This window comes from Erpetoichthys calabaricus, chromosome 5 (genome assembly GCF_900747795.2).
Source record: "Erpetoichthys calabaricus chromosome 5, fErpCal1.3, whole genome shotgun sequence".
Taxonomy (NCBI): Eukaryota; Metazoa; Chordata; class Cladistia; order Polypteriformes; family Polypteridae; genus Erpetoichthys; species Erpetoichthys calabaricus.
The window spans coordinates 213,248,529-213,272,796 of record NC_041398.2 but is presented as its reverse complement, the minus strand read 5'-3'; the positions used below and the strand labels follow the sequence as shown (position 1 = coordinate 213,272,796).

Sequence of the window (24,268 nt, the reverse complement as noted above, 5' to 3'; positions counted from 1 at the left end):
AGACCAAAGCGAATACGCAAAACAAAATACTCTGTGGACGATGTTTTGCATATCATATCACTGAGTCGGACTCTGAGTTGTTGGATTTTGATGTAAGTGATCTGGAGATCGGAAACGAAAGTGAAGGGACCAGCGTCAGCTGATCGTGGTGCTGAACATGTCCGTGTAGCTAATGGACCTACGGCAACGTTCACCCGGGAGGACCGCCTCTTATGATGACGAGAGGTACAAACCAGATTACATCACACTGCGACCACTACTGCTGCACGAAGATAGCCAGGCAGCCGGCCCATCGCGTATTCCTGCTGGTCACTGAGTTGTCCCCGCTGCTGCCAGAGTTGCCAAATGGGCGCGACAGCAGCCACGGTATGCAGCAAAGGACATTTTATATGCATTTCTGTGTGCTTTTCAGAAAACTAATGGGCCTACGGCAACATTCACCCGGGAGGATTGCCTCTTACGATGACGATAGGTACAAACCAGATTGCGTCACACTGCAACCACTACTGCTGCTCGAAGACAGCCAGGCAGCCGGCCCATCGCATATTCCTGCTGGTCACTGAGTTGCCCCTGCTGTTGCTAGAGTTGCCAAATGGGCGCGACAACAGCCACGGTATGCAGCAAAGGACATTTATATTGAAATATGTGCGCTTTTCAGAAAACTGGAAAAATATTCAGCCCACAAAGAGTTAAATTCCTTAGCAGGCATGATCACTACTTGAGCTTCAGTATCTACAAGCTCCTTTACATGTCTCACTAAACCTTAATGACTTAATATTTGTGTACATTCAATTACACTCCGAATTACTGCCTGCGCCCACATAGTGAAGCAATGAGTCTTGTCAAAGCCATGACAGTTCACAATGCACACATTCTCATTCACAATCTGGTTGCCTGTAGGTGAGCTTCACATGGCAGTGATCCATCAGAATGCAAATAGCTGGAAGTGCTTTTTGTTTTAAGTAAAGACTCATCTACTTAATATCCTTTGTCACATTGTCCTGTGTGGGAGAGCTGGGGCAGAATATTGGAGAATTTCTCAAGAAAATCAAAGATTAAGCTTAACAGCACCCCCTGCATAACACATAACACCTACAGTAAAATATAATGGCAATCTTTGGTCTAGTTGATTCACATAATGGGAGTTAGTCCAGTATTGGGAAATGCTTCATAACCACAAAACCAGGAAAAATACTTAAGACATATGACAAATTAAAAGCTATGTCATCAATTTGTATTTACAGACATCAAACATACCCTCCAAAACAGTTCCACTTGTAGATTCCAGACTATGATCTTGTGGTTTCCAGCTCAGTTACAGAACAGCAAAGCAAGCAACTTATCCAGCTGGGGCATGTTTCCCAGCTTATCTCAGTTCAGCAGGTGCTGAAGGTGGCAAATCGCACACTTTTTACATACTGCAGCATTTGATTAAACTTGTGGAAAAAAAATTTACACATTGTTGCATTATAATTACTTAAAAAAGCAACTATTGTATCTGAAATAGTGTTGGCCCTTAGCTCCTACCCCAGTCTGTCCCTCACTTGCACACTGAACCCTGGCCCTTGTATTCATAGCTCTGCTGCAGATGACATACCCAAATGAGTTAACCAGCTCAGATAAACACGATTTTCTATAGGCTTAGCAGTCAGCAGCTCTGCTGGATGCCATCACTACACCGCAATAGGCAACTCTTATACAACATACCTGTTTAATGTTATACTTTAGTTGCAGCTGCTTTCTACTGAAGCAATACTTGCTTGATTTATTTCCCAGCAGATAATATGAGAAAAAAGTGGAGCAAATGAAGTAACTTGATACCATGGAAAAAAAATTGCTTAATTTGCAAAGTATTATACATGTTAAATTAAAAAAAACATTTTTGGCACTAATGTGGTGAGAATTATCACACTGCTCCTGTGGATTAAGCTGTTATGGAGACAGATGGAAAGGAGCTGTCAGCTAGTCAATGCAGAATAGAATTGAATCATGGCTGACAAAATGGCGTTTCTCATTCAATAACTTCTCCCACACCTTTTAGACATTTTCAGATTCTCAGAGGACACATTGAACTATAGTGGCTACATGTGCACAGTATTTTGGTTCAAGGGTGAATCTGACAAATGATGCTTTTCTAAGTCTTCATATCCTTTTTTGCAGCTTATTAAAGTTGCATGCTAGGATAAATTTCCTATCTTACCAACCCTAACTGACTGGCTCAAAGAGTTTTCAAGATAAAATTATTCTATCATGAAAACATACTAACAATTGTAGTAAGATGATGGTAGACAAATGGCTTTGTTGGATAGAAATAGAGACGAAAGATGGAGACTGCATGTTGGATTATAAAATAATAAATAATTATAACACTATCCACAATTGAATTGTCCCTTAGCATCTGAAGAGAAGTCTTGGCCAACAACTACTTCCAGGACTACCCTGGGAATAACTTCCTGGGTTGGAACTTGGGTCTATCCTTGTAGCACTCCTGTTAGCAACCCGGATGTCCCCTGACACAAGACCCCATCTTTTTCATGAAGGGCCAGGCAATACCCCTTCCCAAAATGATTTGTTGGGTACCATGAGTTACTGAAAGTGATTCCTTGCTTCCATCTATTGAACTGAGGAACCTCTATCACTAGGCTTGTAGTTCTCCATTATATTTCAGTACCTCAGAAATAATTAACTCCTAGGCCCCAGCTATTGCACCCTAAATGGAGATGTAGTACTACATGCTTTATTGCATTATTGAGTTCAATGTATTCTGCACAACGATGTCTTATAGCCCAGCTTCTGAAACATACTACTGCTTTCAACTCCTTCATTCTGGTTTATATGAAGAAAATAATGTAATATATCATAGGCAGCTATGCTGAAATCTCTGATGGAGCATTCTGTCAGATTTTTCCAACTTTATTCAGTAAATCATATTCAGTAGCTATGTCCACCCCCAATCTCACTGCACTACAGGGTACTTCATACCATTTGTATATCTGCTGTACCATCAGTGGCCAAAATCAAAGCTGATCAATGTTTCATCTTGGTGATTTAAATTCAAAACAAAAATTATAGAAAGTAATACTGTAATTATTAAACAAAACTCTTTGCTTTTGAAGCTAATTTTAGAATGTAAGTAAACTTTATGTAATATTGCAGTGTTGTAATAACAACTTCAGAGTCCTTACTTCAGATCATGACCACTGTCTGTTTAGAATTTGCATTTTCTGCCAGGGTTTTCCTGAAGTTTTCCACTTTTTTGCATTTTTCAAAGTCCATTTTAGGTTAATTTAAGAATACTCATTGTCTGTATTAGAGTGACTGGTGATACAGTTGTAAATATGCCCTACAATAGACTGGTGTCCAGTCTAGGTTTTGGTCCCTGCCTTGCACGCAGTCTTGTTATGCCTCTGTAACTGATGCAGCAAGTCATCAAAATTGACTGTTGTACATAAACCCTGATTTTAAACCAAGGCAAGATGTAATGTTATCAGAGAGTAGCATTTGCAATGAATTTTCCTATTACTTTGCTTTAATAAGATTTATGTTTACTTTGTTTTCAGTAAAATTAACTGCAGAATGAGAAAAGAATTGTAATTGATCAGAGTATAATCTTATGTTGTGAGGCAGAAAAATCTTAACTGAGGCCCAGTCACTCTCTGTGTAGTGTTTGAACCTTTTTTCTGTGCCCCAATGGGTGCTTTCCAGTTAATAAGCGCCCTTCAAATATCCTAAATATACGTGTAAGTTAACTGGTGATTCGAAATCTTAACAGGTAAACATATGTGTGGATATGTGTGATCAGCAGGAAACGTTCGTTGCACCAATGGACATGATTTAATTTTGGGAAATGCAGTGTGGAAGGGTACCCTGAACAATCTCTTAGGGACATGATGCTAATACTGGGGGGAGCTTCTTTTTCTCTCAAAACAGCCTCAATTTTTCATGGCATGGATTCCACAAGATGTTGGAAAAATTCCTTTGAGATTCTAGTCCATGTTAACGTGAGGTCATCACACAACTTCTGCCATTTTGTCAGCTGTGAATATCCCATTCTACTACATCCCAAAGGTGTTCTCCTGGACTCAAATCCAGTGACTGGGAAGGCCACTGAACAACACTGAACTCACTGTCATGCTCATGAAACCAGTTTGAGATGACTTTTGCTTTGTGACTTGAACCTGATTTGGTCTATTACCTTTTTCACACATCCATCTCAAATTTTGACTTGTGCATTCAGAGATGCTTTTCTGCTCACCAAAGTTGTACAGAGTGGTTATCTGAGTTACTGTAGCCTTTCTGCCACTTCAAACCTGACTGGCCATTTTAACTCTGACCTTTCTTATCAATAAGGCGTTTGAGTCCACATGTTTCTCTCTGATGTTTTTTTAAATTTTAACACATTATTCTGGGTAACCTCTAGAGACTGTTGTGCATAAGAATCACAGGAGATCAACAGTTACAGAAATACACCAGCCTGTCTGGTGCCAACAATTATGCAATGGTCAAAATTACTGAGTTTACTGAGATAAGCAGATTAGCAGTTTGTGTGCCTGAGCAGTTGTGGGTTCCTCACCTTACATGGCTTTACATAACTTCAAAATAATATTGTTTTGTTACAATAAACTAATCAATGATTACCTATGAGCATTGCCACCTTTTGCTAAAAGGGTAACTTTCTTTGCATTTCTCCAGACGGATCCCAAGAAATACTTTCTTACAGACTGTAACAGTATAATAGCGAAAACTAACAAGAAAAAAAAACAATATAACTAATAATAATAAGCAGAAATATACAGAATATGAAAAAATGCAAAGTATTCTGTATTGGCTCCACTGGATGGCTGCAATATTTCAATAAGAATGGAATCAAGAGATGAATTTTGGTTTTATTAACAGGAAAGGGTCTATACCAGAAAGACGGAACTCTAATGAACAATCCTAGAACATGAAACAAAAATTATAAATAAAAAAAACATAGTGAAGGAGTCAAAATACAAAATGATTTCACGTAACTGAAGCCAAAATGTAAGACAAAAATCATAGTCAATTACCAAAACAATTAGTTGCCAAAAATCAGATTAAAACACTAACGAGAACTAGTCAGTCTTTTCTTAGTTGTAGCCAAAAACTTGGACAAACCAGAAAGTGCACATTACTGTCTTTTATCCCATTGACCTGATGACGTAATGTTCCACACGCTTCTGGTTCACCTTGAATAGCAAACAGACTAAACAGAATGCCGAAAATGTTGGCACAAATAAACAATATGGTGCTGCCGCAAGAAATATTTACTTTTGAACATTATTAAAAATGTATATGAATCTATATAAATAAGGTTGTTTATTATTATTATTATTATTATTATTATTATTACATAAAAAAATATGATGCATTGGTTATTTTAAAGGCCAAGGAGCAATTTCAAAAAATATAAATACAGCTCAGATCGTAACCCATCTAGGTGTGTTTCCTGCCTTGAATCAGTGCTGCTAGAATGAATAGGATGGACTGAAAGATGGTGAAATATGATAAAATAGAATAACATAAAATTAAATTAACAATAATGTAATAAATGTTTTACTTGTAGGCATCAGTTGTGTGAACAGAAGTTTACCTTTTGTTAACTAATGTTTTGCATGTTTTCTCATAAATTGCAGAAAATGTCTTTTGCAGCACATAAATTCTGAGCTTTACATATAAAATACAGCATATGGACTTGATACTAAATGACTGATTTAGAAAATCTGTGCAAGATTATTAGAGTACCTCCTTAAAAGTGTAATCTATTTTTTCCTTTTATTTCAGGTTTTACTGGGATCTGATCATGCTAATAATGATGGTTGGGAATCTAATAATCATTCCTGTAGGAATCACCTTCTTTACAGAACAAACAACAACGCCATGGCTTGTATTTAACGTTGCATCAGACACCATCTTCCTGGTGGACCTTGTAATGAATTTTAGAACTGGGATTGTTATAGAAGAAAGTTCTGAAATAATTCTGGACCCCAAAGTGATAAAAATGAATTACTTGAAAAGCTGGTTTGTGGTTGATTTCCTCTCATCCATACCTGTGGATTATATTTTTTTAATTGTTGAGAAAGGATTTGATTCAGAAGTTTACAAGACTGCTAGAGCACTGCGTATAGTGAGATTTACCAAAATCCTCAGTCTGTTGCGTTTGTTAAGACTTTCAAGACTTATCCGTTATATACACCAGTGGGAAGAGGTAAGTAAAAGTGAAATCTTCGTATTTTGTTTGTTTAATGTTGTTTTCCTTTATTAAATTATATTAGATAAACTTTATTAATCCCAAGGGGAAATTTAGAAGTATTGAGTACAGACTAACAGGAAAAATAGATTAATAAATATATATGTTGTGCAGAAATTGCTAAAAGAACTTAAAGAGTATATGCATTTAGTTTGGGACATCGGGAGGAAGCATTGAATTGTTTGATAGCAGTGGGCAGAAAAGATCAAAGAGGCACTTCTTAGCACATCGTGGAGGAATAAGCCTGACACTAAAAGTGCACCAAGAGAGCGCCTTTCATAATGGCATTTAGTTTCGCGAACATCCTCCTTTCCACAACAGCTTGCAGTGTGGCCAAGGTTAACACTCTGAAGGAGCAGGCTTTCCTGATAAGTTTGTTCAGGCATTGTGTGTCTTTAAGAGAAAGAAAATACTAAGCAGTGATATAGATAGATAGATAGATAGATAGATAGATAGATAGATAGATAGATAGATAGATAGATAGATAGATAGATAGATAGATAGATAGATAGATAGATAGATAGATAGATAGATAGATAGATAGATAGATAGATAGATACTTTACACACTTGTTCAAACAGGAAATTCAGCTTTAGACTGCATGGTGTTTCTTTGAATAAAAGCAAGAAAATACTGGAGGTGGCAGGTAAACTTGTTGGTGTCCACACTAGCGTAGAGATCTCCATCATGTGCAAATGCTACTAGTACTAACAAACACAAAAGCTGATAATTACTGATTATGTTAAAATATTATTTTTAGTTATTTGACAAATTGCCTTTCTTGCAAAGCCAGGGGGAAACATTATTCAACAGAGAGGAATGTTTAACTTGTTTGAATTAACAACATTAGCAGGTCAGCACAGGTTTAGTATAAATGTGTTTTTTCAAATGGGAAAAGTGCAGGACATTTACTGTATATTATGAAGTTATTGAAAATTTTATTTTTTCATATTTGTATCCTAGTAAAAATGCATCTAAATATTGTCAAGTTAAAAGACAGCAGTAGACCAGCAGGTTGCTCTGTTATTACTTTGCTCAGCCAAATTGAAATCTGTAAGCAGGAGCTCAGAGTATGAACACCATGGGAGAGATGGCCACCTGTTGGATGCTGTTTCAGTAAATAAGATAGCGTAGCTAATAGCTTTAGCTCCTTTGTATCAGAATCTCAGGGCATTTAAAGTAATTTTGTAACTGTTTTTCTTTTAACATTCACTTTTTTTTTTTTCTTTATTTCTATACTTTGCCATTCTTAGAGTGTTAAGTCAAAAACAGTGTGACAGATATTGCCATTGTTTTCTTATGTGTGCTGTTACAACACATAATGATCACTGTTTTGTATGTAAAGCACTTGGGAAGCTTGTTTCCTTGTCTGATCTTGAAGAGATATTGAAAATAATGGAAACCATGTGACATTCTTTGGTTAATAAAGCAAAATATACAAAATGCCAAGTGATTAGAAAAAATATAATGCATAGCATGCAAGGAAAACCTAAAATTAAAAAAATTGGTGTTTGAAACAGAAATCTAGCATTTGTGGAAAAAAAACCATCTGGTGCTTAGTGCTAAGGAAAGAAGGAATAAGTTGCTGCATTTAGTTAGAAAAGGGAAAATTAACTTTGGGATTTTAGGGGTGAACGGGGAAACATCTGTCACTCAGCACATATCAAATAACAAACTTTCTGCCATTCACTAATTAATTAATTAATTAGTTTATTTATATTTTTCGGGCGGCACGGTGGCGCAGTGGGTAGCGCTGCTGCCTCGCAGTTGGGACACCTGGGGACCTGGGTTCGATTCCCGGGTCCTCCCTGCGTGCAGTTTACATGTTCTCCCCGTGTCTGCGTGGGTTTCCTCCGGTCGCTCCGGTTTCCTCCCACAGTCCAAAGACATGCAGGTTAGGTGGATTGGCGATTCTAAATTGGCCCTAGTGTGTGCTTGGTGTGTGGGTGTTTTTGTGTGTGTCCTGCGGTGGGTTGGCACCCTGCCCAGGATTGGTTCCTGCCTTGTGCCCTGTGTTGGCTGGGATTGGCTCCAGCAGACCCCCGTGACCCTGTGTTCGGATTCAGCGGGTTGGAAAATGGATGGATGGATGGATTTATATTTTTCCATTTGGTTAGATCATAACAGTCTGATTGTCATGTGACAAAATGTACATTTTGCACAGGTAGCATCAGCCTTTCTTCCTGGTTGTCTTAAAAAAAGGGAACAATTTTTTTGAATTTTTTTTTTATATTTTATTAATTTTATTGTAATCATTCCGTACAAATAGATCAATTTTTACAAAAAATAGGATTGAAAAAAGGGAACAATTTAATTTCCCAGTAGCCCAATAGACAACGGAGCTGGGATACAAAGAAACAAAGCCGGCCTCAACTCCATAGGCTCCAAAGACACATTTTCTGCAAATAGAAAGTGGGCATTGAGCTTGATTAATTATTTTTATATTTTCCACAGTCTAAAACTGGATGTATTTAATTAGTGGACCTGAGGCATTATTACACCATTTGTGGTGTTGTTGTCAAATTTTATTGTTAAATAGACATGACTCATAGAATGAGCAGAATATAATACTTGCTCAGCCATCAGCCACTTTTTGAGACTTACATAAAACAAAAAGTCAGCTTGTATGGCTGGGCTGGTGGTTAGTACTGCAATTCTAATAAAACTGTTATACGAGTGCTGAAGATTTATGACTCCAGCATATAATAGGAAAAACCAGCACATAGCTGCCCTTTTAAATAATCAGATACAGTTTAGAATATATGCATTAGAAAGCCGGGGAATATGAGCATGGTTAATGAAGCTATTTTTATAAGATGTGACATTTATAATAAAAGCATATGGTTTAATAACATACCATATATGGAAACATCTTAGGCACCAGTGAAAAAAATGCTGTGAAAATACAGTAAACAGAAAAAAACAAATGAAATCAACATTTAATGTGACCCGCCATTTGCTTTAATAACAGCAGCAATTCTCTTAGGCCCACTGTCATGCAGCTCCTGAAGGTCCTCGCATGGTTGGTTCTTTTAAGCTGCTTGTAGAACGTGCTACTGTTGAACCGTAGACTTTAGACTCTGCAAGTAATCCCAGACTGGCTGAATGATGTTCAGATCAGAACTTCATGGGGACATTACCATCTCTTGAAAGATGTCTTGTTCCTCTTTTCTCTGCTGGTAGTTTTTTATGATTTTGTCTGTGTTATTGCAGTCATTGTCATGCTGCAGAAAGAAGCTGGGAGAGATCACACATCTCCCTGATGGCACTACATGATAGATAGCAATCTGCTTGTACTTCTCTTTGATGAAATCACCAACTCGATTTGCATAAATGCAGGTCCAAACCTGCAGGGAACCTCCACCATGCATCACAGTTGCCTTCAGACATTCATGTTTGTACCATTCTCTAGGCCATTGGCAGACAAATTGCCTTCTGTTAGAGCCAAAAATTTCACATTTTGACACATCAGTCCAGAGCACCTGCTGCCACTTTTCTGTATTCTAATTCTTGTTTTTTCAGGAGCTGTTTGACTTTGTTCTCACTTTGAAGGAATGCCTTTTTCATCATAACTCCTTTATGAAGACCACTTCTGCTAAGACTTCTTCAGATTGTAGATTGGTGTATTAAGGTCCCAATGGTTTCTGCCAGTTCTGAGCAGATAGTGGTGCTGGCCATCTTCTTATTTCAAAGGCATGTTAGCTTGAAGTATTTCTCATTTGTTGATTCCATGGCCAGCCAACCAATGCATTTCTTTTCCTCAGCCTTGCCCATTTCTTTGTGCTTATGCAGAAGAGCCTGGACAGTACATCTGGCAACACCTGTCGGTCATTAAATTTCTGCGTTGGAGAAACCATCCATCCATCCATCCATCCATTTTCCAACCCGCTGAATCCGAACACAGGGTCACGGGGGTCTGCTGGAGCCAATCCCAGCCAACACAGGGCACAAGGCAGGAACCAATCCCAGGCAGGGTGCCAACCCACCGCAGTGGAGAAACCATGATGATGCAAAATGACTACTTTGTGTCTTGTCACCACAATCACTTTTGCCATAGTGCAAGATTTGCAGGCTAAACTTCCACATCTACCACAACCTCACTTTTTTGGTTTGGTTGTCCCTTGCCCAGTTGTATTCCCTTGACACAGCTGTTTCTCTTTCAGTTATTCATTTAGGATCAACCTACAGTTTATCTCATTGATCATAAGCACTTTAATCAAGCACTTGGCTATGCCTACAAAGATGTCATGTTTTTGTAACTGGAAGATGGCCTTTTGCTATTTTAGTTTATTTTTTAAGGAAAATTCACATATCACATTGTATTACAAGGAATACTTGAAACTCTAAAACAGAGGTTCCCAACGTCGGTCCTGGGGATCCGCTGTAGTTGCAGGTTTTTGTTTCAACCAGCTTCTGTTTTTAATTAGACTTCTGGGCTAATTAAGTGAACTGTAATTGCCCAGATTCTGTGTTTTGGGAACAATGTAGAAATTAGAAAACTAACTAATATTAAAATGTACTAAGCAGTTATATGGGAATAATGTGTTTGTTTTCTTTTTAACAATATTTTCATCTTAATGTTCATTCTATTTTTCCTGGCGTTCTAATTGTTTAATTAATCCATTATTTTCTAATTAGTGGGCCTAACGCTAAAGTAGTTGCAGTCAATGATTCAGTGCTGTTTGCCTGGGTGTCTGCTCTGCTCATTTTTAATTGTCATTATTAAGATACAATGAAGGGAGCAAACTGCATGGAGAAAGGGAAAAATAGAATGAAACCTACAAAAGTGAGTTAAGCACTTAAATCTATAGCAAAATGGAAATGTTTCTAAATGTCTTATAGATGTAAAAATCATGCCTTTGTGCTTTCTTAATGTACTGTAGAACAAGAGAAGACAAAAAATACACCAGCTAATTAATTGAGATCAGTGTTAGCAGTTGTCACTGATTATAATCTGGTTGAAGCAAAAAACTGAAGCCGTAGTGGGCCTCCAGGACTAACTTTGAGAACCCCTTCTCTAAAATATGCTATTTTCTATTGGCATGCTAATCCAGAAGATTTGAAATAAACATATAAGATTAATATTTTTCATAAGTGCCTAAGATCTTTGCACAGTACGATACATAGTGTGATCATTCGACCAATTCCGTTGTCAAGAATCAAGAATCTTTATTGCCATTTTCATTTTACAGCACACTGGAAATCTTGCATGGTTTCTCTCAGTCAGAATATTTGACTAATTCTACACATACTATAATACACAAAAATAAGTTGCACCCGCTGTGCTCCACACTGAGTAAATAAACCATAGACAGTCAGACTGTAAGCATTGACAACTTTCACTTTAATACTTTTATTAATGCATGCTATCAATAAATATTTATTTTCTTCACAGATTGTTTTATTCAAAATTTAACATTACAAGGTGATTAATTTTGTTTAAGGTTTTGCATGGCGGCATGGTGGCGCAGTGGGTAGCGCTGCTGCCTCGTAGTTGGGAGACCTGGGGACCTGGGTTCGCTTCCTGGGTCCTCCCTGCGTGGAGTTTGCATGTTCTCCCCGTGTCTGCGTGGGTTTCCTCCGGGCGCTCCGGTTTCCTCCCACAGTCCACAGACATGCAGGTTAGGTGGATTGGCGATTCTAAATTGGCCCTAGTGTGTGCTTGGTGTGTGGGTGTGTTTGTGTGTGTCCTGTGGTGGGTTGGCACCCTGCCTGGGATTGGTTCCTGCCTTGTGCCCTGTGTTGGCTGGGATTGGCTCCAGCAGACCCCCGTGACCCTGTGTTAGGATTCAGCGGGTTGGGAAATGGATGGATGGATGGTTTTGCATTATAGCTATTTTCTTTTGTAGTTTAAACAACAAAACTATAAAAGCAGGCCTAATATCGCACTATCACAATAAAGTGGCTGACCCAGAATAACAGGATCAAGAAATTGTCTGACTCCAGTTTGCTGCACTGAACTACAACAAAATAAACAAATAAATAATACTAATAGCATAAATCAAAAATAAAAGAATTGGGCTTAATATAAAATAAACTGTGAAATTTATTTTACAAGTAATGGCCTAATTGATCAGTTCAATGGGCTGTACTTCTTTATGATAAAAGTAAAAGTTAGGTGTAAAACTTTAAATGTAATGCACTCAGGACCATTTGCTAGATTTTAATCATTAAAAATATTAAGTTGGCTCACACGCTTTTCTTTTATTGACTCTCTGATCCTGCACTTTCCAGCTGTGTCCACTTGGCTTCAGCACATTTCATTTGAGTGAGTTATTGTCTACAAAATGTAATATGAAATAAGAACATCAAGAAACAGGCTCAGAATTTGGCTTCTTATGAAACATCATTAGGTCAGCTGTCTCTTCATTAGGCGTAAAATCTGTGCAGGAAGCAAAGATGAACTGACATTCAGTACAAGAGAAGCTGGCAGGCAAACAGATTCAATGAATGCCTCATATTGGCATGTTTCTTCATCTCATCCCTTTTTGCTTTTCAAATTGTGCTTACTTATTGCTGAGGGTTTGTAGAGAAAACATTAATGGCATTGTGGGTGACATGTTGGTCTTGTGGTTAGCGCTGCTGTTGCTCAGCTTGATAAATACGAGTTGGGTGCAGCTTTCCTTTTTTTCCTCTATCTCTATGATTTTTTATCCCTGTCACATTCCAAAAGCAAGCATTGTTTGTGTGAATGAGGTGTGTGTGTAACTGTGCTTGGCAAATGGGCAGAGTCTCATACAGCCCTGCTTCCTGCCTTGTGGCAGATTATCCTGGCATCAACTCCATCATCAGCAGAAAAAAATGAATGGATAGCTGGAATTCCAATTACAAGCTTATACCACTACATTTGCAAATGTAAAGAGACAAGTCATCAAACAACAAGAGGCAGGGATCTAGACTCTTCTAGAGCATATCATACAGATGGGTGAAAAATTGGCTTAAGCACAGAACTCTTTCTGAATTGCATGTGGTGAAAATGAGCAACAGGGAGTCAGACAAAATGTAAGTAGAGAGTTAAACTTGAAAATGTCATAACTGAAGGGCCAGAACAAAATTCAGATAGGCTACAGTAAATATGCAGGAAATAAGTTTTATTGTAAACAACTGTAAAATTTTACTCATCTTAAATTAATATATTAAATACAGTTACACAATAGTAAAGCGATAAAAATGGCTAATAGGTTATTGAGTTTTAGAGTAAACTGTGTATAGTTCAAGTCAAGAGAGGATATACTAAAGCTTTATAATGAACTAGCAAAATACCTGCGCTTCGCAGCGGCGAAGTACTGCCTTGAAATTTTTATTAAGAATAAAAGTAAACCTTTTAAAACTGAGGGAAAATATGCCAATAATTATTTTTTAAGGATCTGTTTGTATACCACGTTGTCAGTTCGGCCCTCTGGTTGTAATATGACCAAGCTGTGCGCTGAGCTTACTCTTGAGCATGCAATGTACAGTTGGCCATGTGAAAAGCAATCTTGCCTCAAATCAATGTAGGGTCTGTCCCTGAGACTTATTAATTGCCATTGCGAAGCAGAGCCTTACTGGAAATTGGAGGCGTTTGAATTGAAATGGGAGATCAGAGGGTATAACGGGGATGCGAGGAATAAAAACTCTCTCCCCTGAGCCACTGCCAGTAAAAATAGTTGCCTCAATTAGGTTCTTTTGCAGACACGTGACCTGAAGTCTTGTGCCGTTACAAAGTTTCAGTGGCTGTAAGTTTCTCAATAACATTATTGGTGCCCCAACCTTCAAAATTAGATTATGCTCAGGAGTGCCTGGAGGATTCAGAGTGTGGAGAAATTCTACCGGATAGTGCACTGCGTCTTCCACTTCTACAACTGAATCCACAGACTGATATGTTTTCGGTTGTGAAGGTAGTTCTTGAAGTAAAATGTGGTTTATAGTCATAGTCATGTCATTTCTTGGTGTCAGGATAGCTCTCTCTCTAACCATGACACGTCGTTTTCGTGGAGATTTCGTAGATTGGGGTAAACATTTTGAAGAAGGCTTTGTAAGAGGCATTGGCGGTTGTCCAAAGGTGTAAAATATTTGGCCATTTCGGTACACTTGAAAGCGACAACCAAATAATTCAGCGGCAGCCATCAACTCATTTTACACTTATAGTGCTCCTGTGTAGTATAATTATCTCCTGTACCGTCATCAGTCCACACCTTGAACCTGTCCCAGTCATTCAATACATAAGACACAATGTTCTTCCGGATATCAAGAGTGAGCCTGATATGGCCGTGCAATATGTAACACAGAGAATGGAAAAGGCAGTCGCCATCTCTGGGCATGGAAACCACTCGGTAAGTGACAGTTCTTTGATCGATGGTGATCACCTCAATAAACATGTTAACTCTTTAACCGCCAACTCCCTAAATATTCCCCATGCCAGGAGAAATCTGAACAATTTTCGTTCTTTTACTTTACATTTATTCAAGCAGTATTTACCTGCTGAAATACCTGCTGAAATGTTTCAAATAAATGGTCAATCAAAGGATGTAGCTTGAACAAGCGGTCACGGTTTGGATCTTCCATATCTGGCTCAGATAACGGGCAGCAGTCCAGTTGAGATGCTGGGGATACACCCACTCATCGCCATCATCCGATGCATCGTCATTCACAGTATCATGCAGCGCACGTTGCTGATCATCATTGTCGCTAAAATCTTCTTCAGAACTGCTACAATCATGATCAGAATTATTGTCCAAAATCGCCTGCAAAACCTCACTTGAAGTCAGTTTACGTTTCGCCATATTCACAGCTTTCACTTTCAAATCACATCACGTGAGCGGCCAATACAACCGCAGAGTTGTCGAAATACAACGTAGTAATAATACCCACGCCAAACTGCCAGTTATACTATGCGCCAGGCATTCACATAACCACAGGCAAATGTGCCGGATAATTCTGGCAGTAAGGCGTCAGCAATAAAGCTACGATGCCAGATATATCCGGCAGAGGGCGGTTAAGGGGTTAATGGGGGTACGGTTGGAATGATAAAGGAAATGGGTACCTGAACAATGTAAACTAAGTCTAAAATACCTACACAACAACTATAATCGTAATAAACGAACAATAAAACAGCGGAGAAGCCGTGTATTAAATTAAAAGGCTGCAGTTATCAGCAGGGAGACGTGAATACCGTGGTGAAGCAAGGAAGGGAATGAAGAGACTGGAGCAATGGATGGCCTTATATAGGCAGGTAGCCAACTACGTGGGAGGCGTGGGGATGGGGGACCCAACGCCGCCTCACACGGCGAAAGAGCTGCAGGCTATGGACGTATATATGTACGTAAGTAGGATTCAGTTAGCGTTGGGAACCCGCGTACCAAATTTCTTGAAGATGGGCCCATAAGTAACAAAGACCATTGGAAAGTTCAATATGGCGGCCGACAGTGGCGTCATACCACCGAAATAAGTACAGTGGAACCTCGGTTCACGAACGTCTCGGTACACGTACAACTTGGTTTACGACCAAAAAGTTTGCCAAACTTTTGCCTCGGTTCACGACCACACACTCGGTATACGAACAAGCCAGTTTCCCTTTCGGTTTGTGCACGCTGATGATTTCCGCACGTGTTGCATTGTTCTCGGTCAGACGTGAACTGCTGAAATGTAAGAGAGAGAGAGAGAGAGTAGGCAGGCTCGTGTGCTGATGAGAGAGAGAGAGAGAGAGAGAGAGCAGGCAGGCTCGTGTGCTGATGAGAGAGAGAGAGCAGGCAGGCTTGTGTGCTGATGAGAGAGAGAGAGAGAGAGAGAGAGCAGGCAGGCTCGTGTGCTGATGAGAGAGAGAGAGAGAGAGAGAGAGCAGGCAGGCTCGCGTGCTGATGAGAGAGAGAGAGAGAGAGCATGCAGCTGAGAGTGAGCCTGTACTTGTAGCTGAGCAGGGAGCCTGGGTGTTTGTCAGTGTTATTCAATGTTTTTACATTAGTTTACTATTACACTGTGCATTCTATGGTGTAATTAACTATATTTGTGCTTGAAAATATTTTTAAAAATATATTTACATACAGTTCGTACGGTCTGGAACGGATTAATTGTATTTACATACAATCCTATGGGGGAAATTGCTTCGGTTCACGACCAATTCGGTTTACGACCAGAGGTTTGGAACGAATTATGGTCGTGAACTGAGGTTCCACTGAACGTACATCGGTTTCGTTTAGCGCAGGGAAGCCACCTACCAAATTTCGTGAAGATGGGGCCATAAATAAGTAAGTTTAACATGGTGGATATTGTCAACCGTTATGACCGTTACGCGTAGTATTTCGGCCAACAGTGGCGTCATACCACCGAAATAAGTACATACATCGGTTTCGTTTAGCTCAGGGAAGCCGCCTACCAAATTTTGTGAAGATGGGGCAATAAATAAGAAAGTTTAACATGGTGGATGTTGTCGATCGTTATGACCGTTATGTGTAGAATTTCGAAATGAAACCTACTTAACTTTTGTAAGTAAGCTGTAAGGAATGAGCCTGCCAAATTTCAGCCTTCTACCTACATGGGAAGTTGAAGAATTAGTGATGAGTGAGTCAGTGAGGGCTTTGCCTTTTATTAGTATAGATTGATTCGTAGGTTACATCTGGAAAGCTGAATGCAGTTTAGGTTCCATATTGAGAAAAGACAAATTGAGGTAGAGAAAGTCCAGAGAAGTGCTTCTATACTGACTACAGGACTATGGGGATTGTGTCATAGGGGAAGAGTGCAGGGATTTTAGCTATTCACCTTAATAAAACTAAGAATAAGGCGTGACATGTGTGGACTGAAGGGGCAGCTCCAGCTCCCCAACACCTGACTCAGACAGGTACAGGCACAAGTCCAGCAACACACAGGCTTTCATTGTGTCCTGGGAAACTATTCCCTTAAGCATTTCCCACAACACAGTACAATAAAGCTCAAACAAAGTACAGCAAACAGCCCTTTCTTCTCTCTTTGTCTTTCTCTTCAGCACCCTCTCTGCCTCAACTCCACCTGGCAAGCTTTGCCTTTTCCCTCCCAAATCCAGCTTCTGGGGCTGTGGCAGCAGGCTTCTTTTATGTTGCACCTGGCAGTACTTCCAGTGTCCCATTAGCCTGGTCCAGAAGCACTTCCAGGTGAGGTGGGAGCCAGACTAAGTATTGTTTAACTGTGTTTGCAGCATCCCCTGGTGTCCTCCTGGAAGCTAACAGGGTTAAGCCACCAAACTTCAACTACCACCGTGCCCTGTGGAAATCCATGGAACTATAACAAACCTGGGGGGCTGCCATCTAGCGATAAATGGGAGATAATGCCCTGAGTACGCTTTCTCCCCCAGTTCTTCCATTAAGAAGGTGTCCCAGCCGGGCAAGGGAGCCAGCTATCCACCACACATGATAGAAGTTTTTAAAAAAATGAGAGGAGTTCATTAAATATAATGGGTGCAAAATGTTAACTTAAAACATATTCATCCATCCATCTTCCAAACACTTTATCCTAAGCAGAATTGCAGGGATCTATCTCAGCAAGCATAGTCAGGAACAATCCTTGGACAGGATGACAGTCCATTGCAGGTTGAACATGTGGACACACACAAACACACACATACGTATGTTAGGGCCAAGTTAGCAATCCAACTAACCTGCATGTCCTTGGTAGGAGAAAAGTGGAGCACCTGGAGGAAAACCATGCAGATAACGGGAAAACATACAAACTCTATGCACTGAGAACCAAAGACGAGGACCTTGGCCTTGTTATGAGGAAGCAGCTCTGCCAATGTGCCACTGTGCTGCTCATTCTTAAAAGCAGTTCTTAAAAGGCTGTTTTTTTAAACATTGAGTAAATAAAAAATGGTGAATGCCTGAATGATGTGTTCTCATAAAAATATTTATCATGTTCTTTTATTTCATGCATTATATCTTTGTGATGATTTGAAATATGACAAATGTATATTTTTAGATGCAACACAAGTCTAAAGAAAGAACATCCTAAGAATACAGGTGAGAAGTACACATTTAGAGAATTTGTTATTTAATAGCAACGTTGTTCCAATATTTCCTCCAGATACCTTTAAAGCTGTCAGCTTCATGGTAGGATTTTGTGCAGTACTTCTTCTTAGCATGATGAATCTGGGTTTTTGACATGTCATCATCTGTGTGATTCATTTATGTTATCATTAGATGTGTTTTTCTTATTGTTTACTATTTGATTTAGATTTCTTGGTTTGGTTGGTCCCTGTCATTTTATGTCACTCCATGAAAGGCTATGGCCACATTACTTACATGACTTAGAGGTCCCATGATATGTTATCACATGCAGCTTCTACCATCCCAGCTTTGTAAATCTTTCATTGTAAATCTTTGATATTGCAATAAAGTGTGAAAAATTTAGTGTTAGGAATATTTGGTTCTGAACCTCTTTTTGGCCAAAGATTTTGGATTGTGATTTTTGGTTTGACGTTTGGTTCTTGCAGTCATTTTTGGTTCACTGATGTTTTGTTTTACCTGTTCTCTATACCTTCCTCTCCCAGTCAGCCAACTCTTTTCCCATTCACTGGACATATGTGGACGCAATCTAGACACACCTTAAATTGAGTCCCTTACAGCACCTTAACTTTCACTGGTTTCCTTAATATGTTATTAAATGCTAGCTGTGTAAGCCCATTCTGTAAAAAGCCTAGGCTCCTAGCAACTATTGAAATCGTCAGAAAAAAAAATTGAAATGCAGAGTCGGTGGTTTCTTTTTGCGGGCATGCTCGCACCCTTTGTCTATCAGCAGCTTAGCGAGTTTTTCTCTCCTCGGAGGTTTTGGCTCGCTTGTGTATTAGCAGCTAAGCGAGTTTGCCTTTCCTCAGTGGAGTCGTTTTCTTTCAGCTTCATGCTGTAGCCTCGTACTTCTTTCTTCTTCTGATTCGTTAACTTGGAGCTGCCTTGCTGGCTCTTTGAGCTTCATGCTATAGCCTCGCACTTCTGGGCTGGAGAGACAGACACACACACTTTCACACGTAGACGTTTATATATAAGATATAACTGAATAAATTCTGCTGGATGAGCTTTTATAGAGGACAATAATGATTTTTAACACCTGAATAATTTAATTTATATAGCCATCTTTGTTCAGCATTACTGTAAAAAAGTTTACTTTTCAGAATACAACGTGTATTTGTGTATGTTACAATTGTTTCTCAGAATGAACTACTGAACATAAATAGTTTAAAACAGAAAAGAAAGCATGTTTTAGAATGTGAATAGACTAGCACCCTCTCCAAGGCTGGTTCTTGCTTTGAAGCTGATATTGCCATGATAAATTACTGAGTAGGACTAAGTGGATATGAAAATTCCAGTCAAATACTTGTCGGTCAGCTGTGATTGGTGAATTAAATATTAATTTTTATTCAGTCAATGTTTATTTCTTATATTATTATTAATAGTGGGCATTATAGTGGTGCGTGATAGCGCTGCAGCATTGCAGCGAGGAGACCGGGAATTGTGTCCTGGTTATTCTCTGTTTGGGGTTACCATGTTCTCTCTGTGTCCATGTGGGTTTTCTCTGGGTGCTTCAGTTTCTTCCCACAGATTAACTGGATTGACAATACTAAATGGGCCCTAATGTGTGTGTGTGTGTGTGTTTGTTCTGTGTTGAACTGTTGACCTGTCCAAGTGTTGTTACTGCCTTGTGTTCAGTGATTGCTGGGATAGGCTCCAGCTGCCGCACAATCCTGCCTTGGAGAAGCAGGTTAGGAAAATGGGTGAATTATTATTAGTATACACCATCACAGGGTGCTTCAAAGGGGCTAAGTAGATAGCAACATAATATCAGGTGGATATTTTTACACAGCAAGTGACAGATTTCATATAAGTGTAAAATGGTGCTATAAAAATCTAGAAATTGTTAGGAAAAAAATTATAAAATTAGGTGCACACCAATACTGATAGGCGAGAAGGAACTATCAGATCAAGCACACATACAGGACAACAAAACAGAGTGGAATGTAATTTAAGAAAATAAAAAAAATAATAATAATTGGATTTTTCAAAGCTAGCAGACCAAATTAATTATTCAGTGAAAACACATTCACCTTGAATAACAAGGATTGTAGAACCCTAAGGCGAAGAGACAACAATTAAAAAGCTACACCAAAAATCTGGGCTTTTGGTCAGCATCTGAACACACACAGCTTCAGAGACAGGCCCATGAAAAAGCTTCCAGACGGTAGGAGCTTTAAAGCTAAATATGCGTTTGCCAAGGAGTGTCAAAGTGAGGTTTGGAAAGGAAAGCAGCTTCAGATAATATCAGCTGTCTGGTGTAAAAAATAGAGATAGTATTCTGGAGAGTTGGAAGACATAGCTTTATAAATTAGTAACTGTATATTTCAGGACAATCCAATATTTGAAAGGAAGTCACTGAAGATGAGTCAGCTGAGGGGTCAAGTGGTCAGAGTTTTATCAGGGGCAGTACTCAGTCAGCAGGAACCTGAATCTAAATAAAATATTACAGTTACTTTTCATGTAACAACACAAGCAACACAACAATTGCTCTTAGTTAATAAGGTGACATTGAAATACCACATCAACGGTCATAACTAGAATTTACCAGCTTGTTTTCATTAAGGTGTAATTTGTAAGCTAATATTAAGAGATATTAAAAAAGAATATTAATCCATTTTCAAGTCAAACATTTTGAATCTGTATCATAATAGAGAATAATAAACCAATACATGCTGAACATAAAGATAGGGTTTTCTCACAAAAATGGGTGAAATATTGTACACAGACAGACTAAGTCCTATAGTGGTTATGATTCTCAAGCCTGCCATTTTTGGAACCTTCAAGGAAATTTAAACTCTATTTACTGTAGATATTAGCTGTGTGGTTTTAATTTAAATTACTGTACAGTTACAGTATGTATTACCTCCATACCACACTGTATGTCTCTTTCCATTGCTGAGGAGAACATGGGATATCTCTAAGAAGTGAAAAGTGGAGCAACTTTCCCTACAGCTGGTCATTAAATTAGCTTGTCATATGCATTATGTGATATGCGTTTTGGTGATGTTGTCATTCTAGATCAGCATATTGTGCCTGTTTGCCTTTGCAAGTGAAGCTAATGCTTAAGATAATAAAAAATAGACACTAACTGCTTATGTGCAATGATTCTTGTTTTTTCATAAATGTGTACTTTTTTCTTGCTTTCAGTGTTAATTTTTTTTTTGTTCTGCCTTATACAGTTTCTTGTATTAGGAATTTGTTAGTTTTCACATACCCCTTGGGGTCAGAGCGCAGGGTCAGCCATTGTACAGCACCCCTGGAGCAATTGAAGGTTAAGGGCCTTGCTCAAGAGCCGAGCACAGTAGGATCTCTTTTTGGCAGTGACAGGGATTCGAACCGGCAACCTTCAGGATACCAGCACAGATCCTTAACCTCAGAGCCACCACTCCGCCCAAATTATCCATATGTGGAGCCACCCTAACCTGACACAGACAGGCAGAGTCACAAGTGCAGCACACAACCACACTTTTATTCAAGACTGGGAAAGAGCTTTTCTTCACTCCCCAGAACACAGCATAGTACAGAACACCAAAGTGCATGGTTCACAGTCCTTTTCTCTCTCGCTCTTTCTTCTTTCACTCTCTTTCTTCCACCTCCACTCCTCCCTCAAGTTTCGTCCGCTTCCTCCCAATTCTGGCTCTCCGAGTAGTGGTGGCTGGCTCCTTTTACAGGACACCCAGAAGCACTCCAGGTGTCCAATGAGCTTCTTCCGGCAGAACTTCCGATTGTGGAGGAAGTGCTACCAAAAAGGGCTTGGCAAATGTGTAGGCGCCCCCTGGCTACAGGCCCCAGCAGGGTTGAGCTTCCATGCTGCAAACCCGTGGCCCCAGTGCAAGCCAGGGGGACTGTCTTCTAGCGTTCTAGGGGAGATAATGTCCTGAATAAACTCTCTCCCCCGGTCCTTCCACTATCGAGGCATCCAACACACATAGTATAATTACAATTGGATAAAGATTGAAATAGACGTTGAAAAGCAGATGATAACAAGTAGCAAGTATGTTGAACCAATTATTGCTCTCTGCAATGCTGCTGGCAATTTTTTGAATGCATATCAAAATGTTGATTCTCAATATACAGTATACTAAGAAGCACCTTAAGAATAATATAAATTTATCCAGTGCAGCTGCCTCTTTCAAGGTCGGCCTAACCACCAGGTTGTGGCCTGCTTCCCTGGGACCCAAAAATTAAGTGGAATCAGAGAGTGGACACTTTAATGGATAACATTGCGTAATATTATAAATTGAAAATTGATTGACTTATATATTTAGAAAGGGTGTCTACTCCCTGTTTGGTAAGAATTAAAATTCACATCGGTTTTATCCCATGCAACTTACAGATGAGATGGTCTGAGTACACTTGGTCCCACAATTGTCCACATTTGAAGCGTATGAAGAATACTTGACTTGTATGGAGTCACACTATAAGTCACCAGACCAGCACTGTTGTTTCACATTAACCATTCCTAATTAGAATTAGAAGTCAACTAACTTAGTTAACAGCTTTTTAAAATTAATAGACAATCAAATTTGCCAACATTTTCTTAAATATTAATGACACTGCAAATAGTTACTGCTAACCCCTGATGACACCGAAGCCATTTAATTTTACTAAAGATAGCCAAAGAAGTGCAAAAATATACAGTGCTTAATATCATTATCTGATAATAGTAGTTCTTTCACCAAAGGTGCTGCTCTAATGTGTGGTCTGGATAATCCTAACCTTCGTATGTAATGAGCAAATCCTCTTTGAAGACTGGCGAGAAATCGTTAGTGTCTTTCCAAGAAAATCTAAAACTGTTTCTCACGTGGCTAGTGTGTGTGACCTGCTTAAGTGCAATGCCTTTGAATATACAATACATATCTAAAGGCACAAACAACCCACATACATGTTGATCAACCCTGAGCATGTTCATACAAGCAGCCTTTCATTCTTAATTTTCATTCAAATTCAAGTTGTAGTTTAACTTCATTGGATACAGTAATGGAATATAGGTAGTTTCCTTTGGATCTTAAAACGGCTTTTGCAGGATCCAAAAGCTAGTGGTACTGCCATACAGAATCTGTCAGTCATACAGAGGTAGACATTGCTTCTTGCTTCTGTTACAGAGATTGATCAGGTCAGTTGGTGCCAATAGTTATTTATTATTATTTTGGTTAATATGCATTTTAATTACTATTCATACAATTAACAATAGGGCGGCACGGTGGCGCAGTGGTAGCGCTGCTGCCTCACAGTAAGGAGACCTGGGTTTGCTTCCCGGGTCCTCCCTGTGTGGAGTTTGCGTGTTCTCCCTCTGTCTGCGTAGGTTTCTTCCGGGTGCTCCGATTTCCTCCCACAATCCAAAGACATGCAGGTTAGGTGCATTGGTGATCCTAAATTGTCCCTAGTGTGTGCTTGGTGTGTGGGTGAGTGTGTGCCCTGTGGTGGGCTGGCACCCTGCCCGGGGTTTGTTCCTGCCTTGCACCCTGTGTTGGCTGGGATTGGCTCTGTGACCCTGTGTTAGGATATAGCAGGTTGGACAATGACTGACTGAGTGACAATTAACAATTGCAATTTTTAATTGCTATAATTGTACAATTTGCTGTAAGAGCATTCATATAAACCTACAGTATATGATTATGGGTGAAAACCAGCTAACCCAAAGAAAAACCCACAGAGACATGGGGATAAACGTAGAATCCACATAAATAATGACATGATGTAGAATCTGAACCGAGGACACTGTATCCATGAGGGTTAACCACTGAAACACCATTTTGCACATTTGGTTTATTAATCAATCTTTGTTCATTTATAGTCAGCAATACATGGCATGTAAACAAAAGTGGATGCTCATTAATGTGTAGTTTCTTGAAAGGTACATAAATAAAAAGCTGCAACTCAAAATTTGCAACTTGAAAATACATCTAATGAGAAGGATCCAGGAGTCATATTGTCCTCTTCAGTTTCTACATTCAGTTTACAGAAGTGGTTATAGAAGGCCAAT

The 24,268-nt window shown here is 39.3% G+C and overlaps 1 protein-coding gene across 2 annotated transcripts in view; it reads left to right on the top strand.

Annotated features, from left to right (window-relative positions):
- Positions 1-24,268, top strand: part of LOC114652878 (potassium/sodium hyperpolarization-activated cyclic nucleotide-gated channel 1) — a 360,830-nt gene that overhangs the window by 24,269 nt on the left and 312,293 nt on the right. For both annotated transcript variants that reach the window (XM_028803184.2, XM_051928272.1), the window contains exon 2: positions 5,806-6,229. In XM_028803184.2, the coding sequence (XP_028659017.1) occupies positions 5,806-6,229 (424 nt within the window). The remainder of the gene's footprint in view (positions 1-5,805; positions 6,230-24,268) is intronic.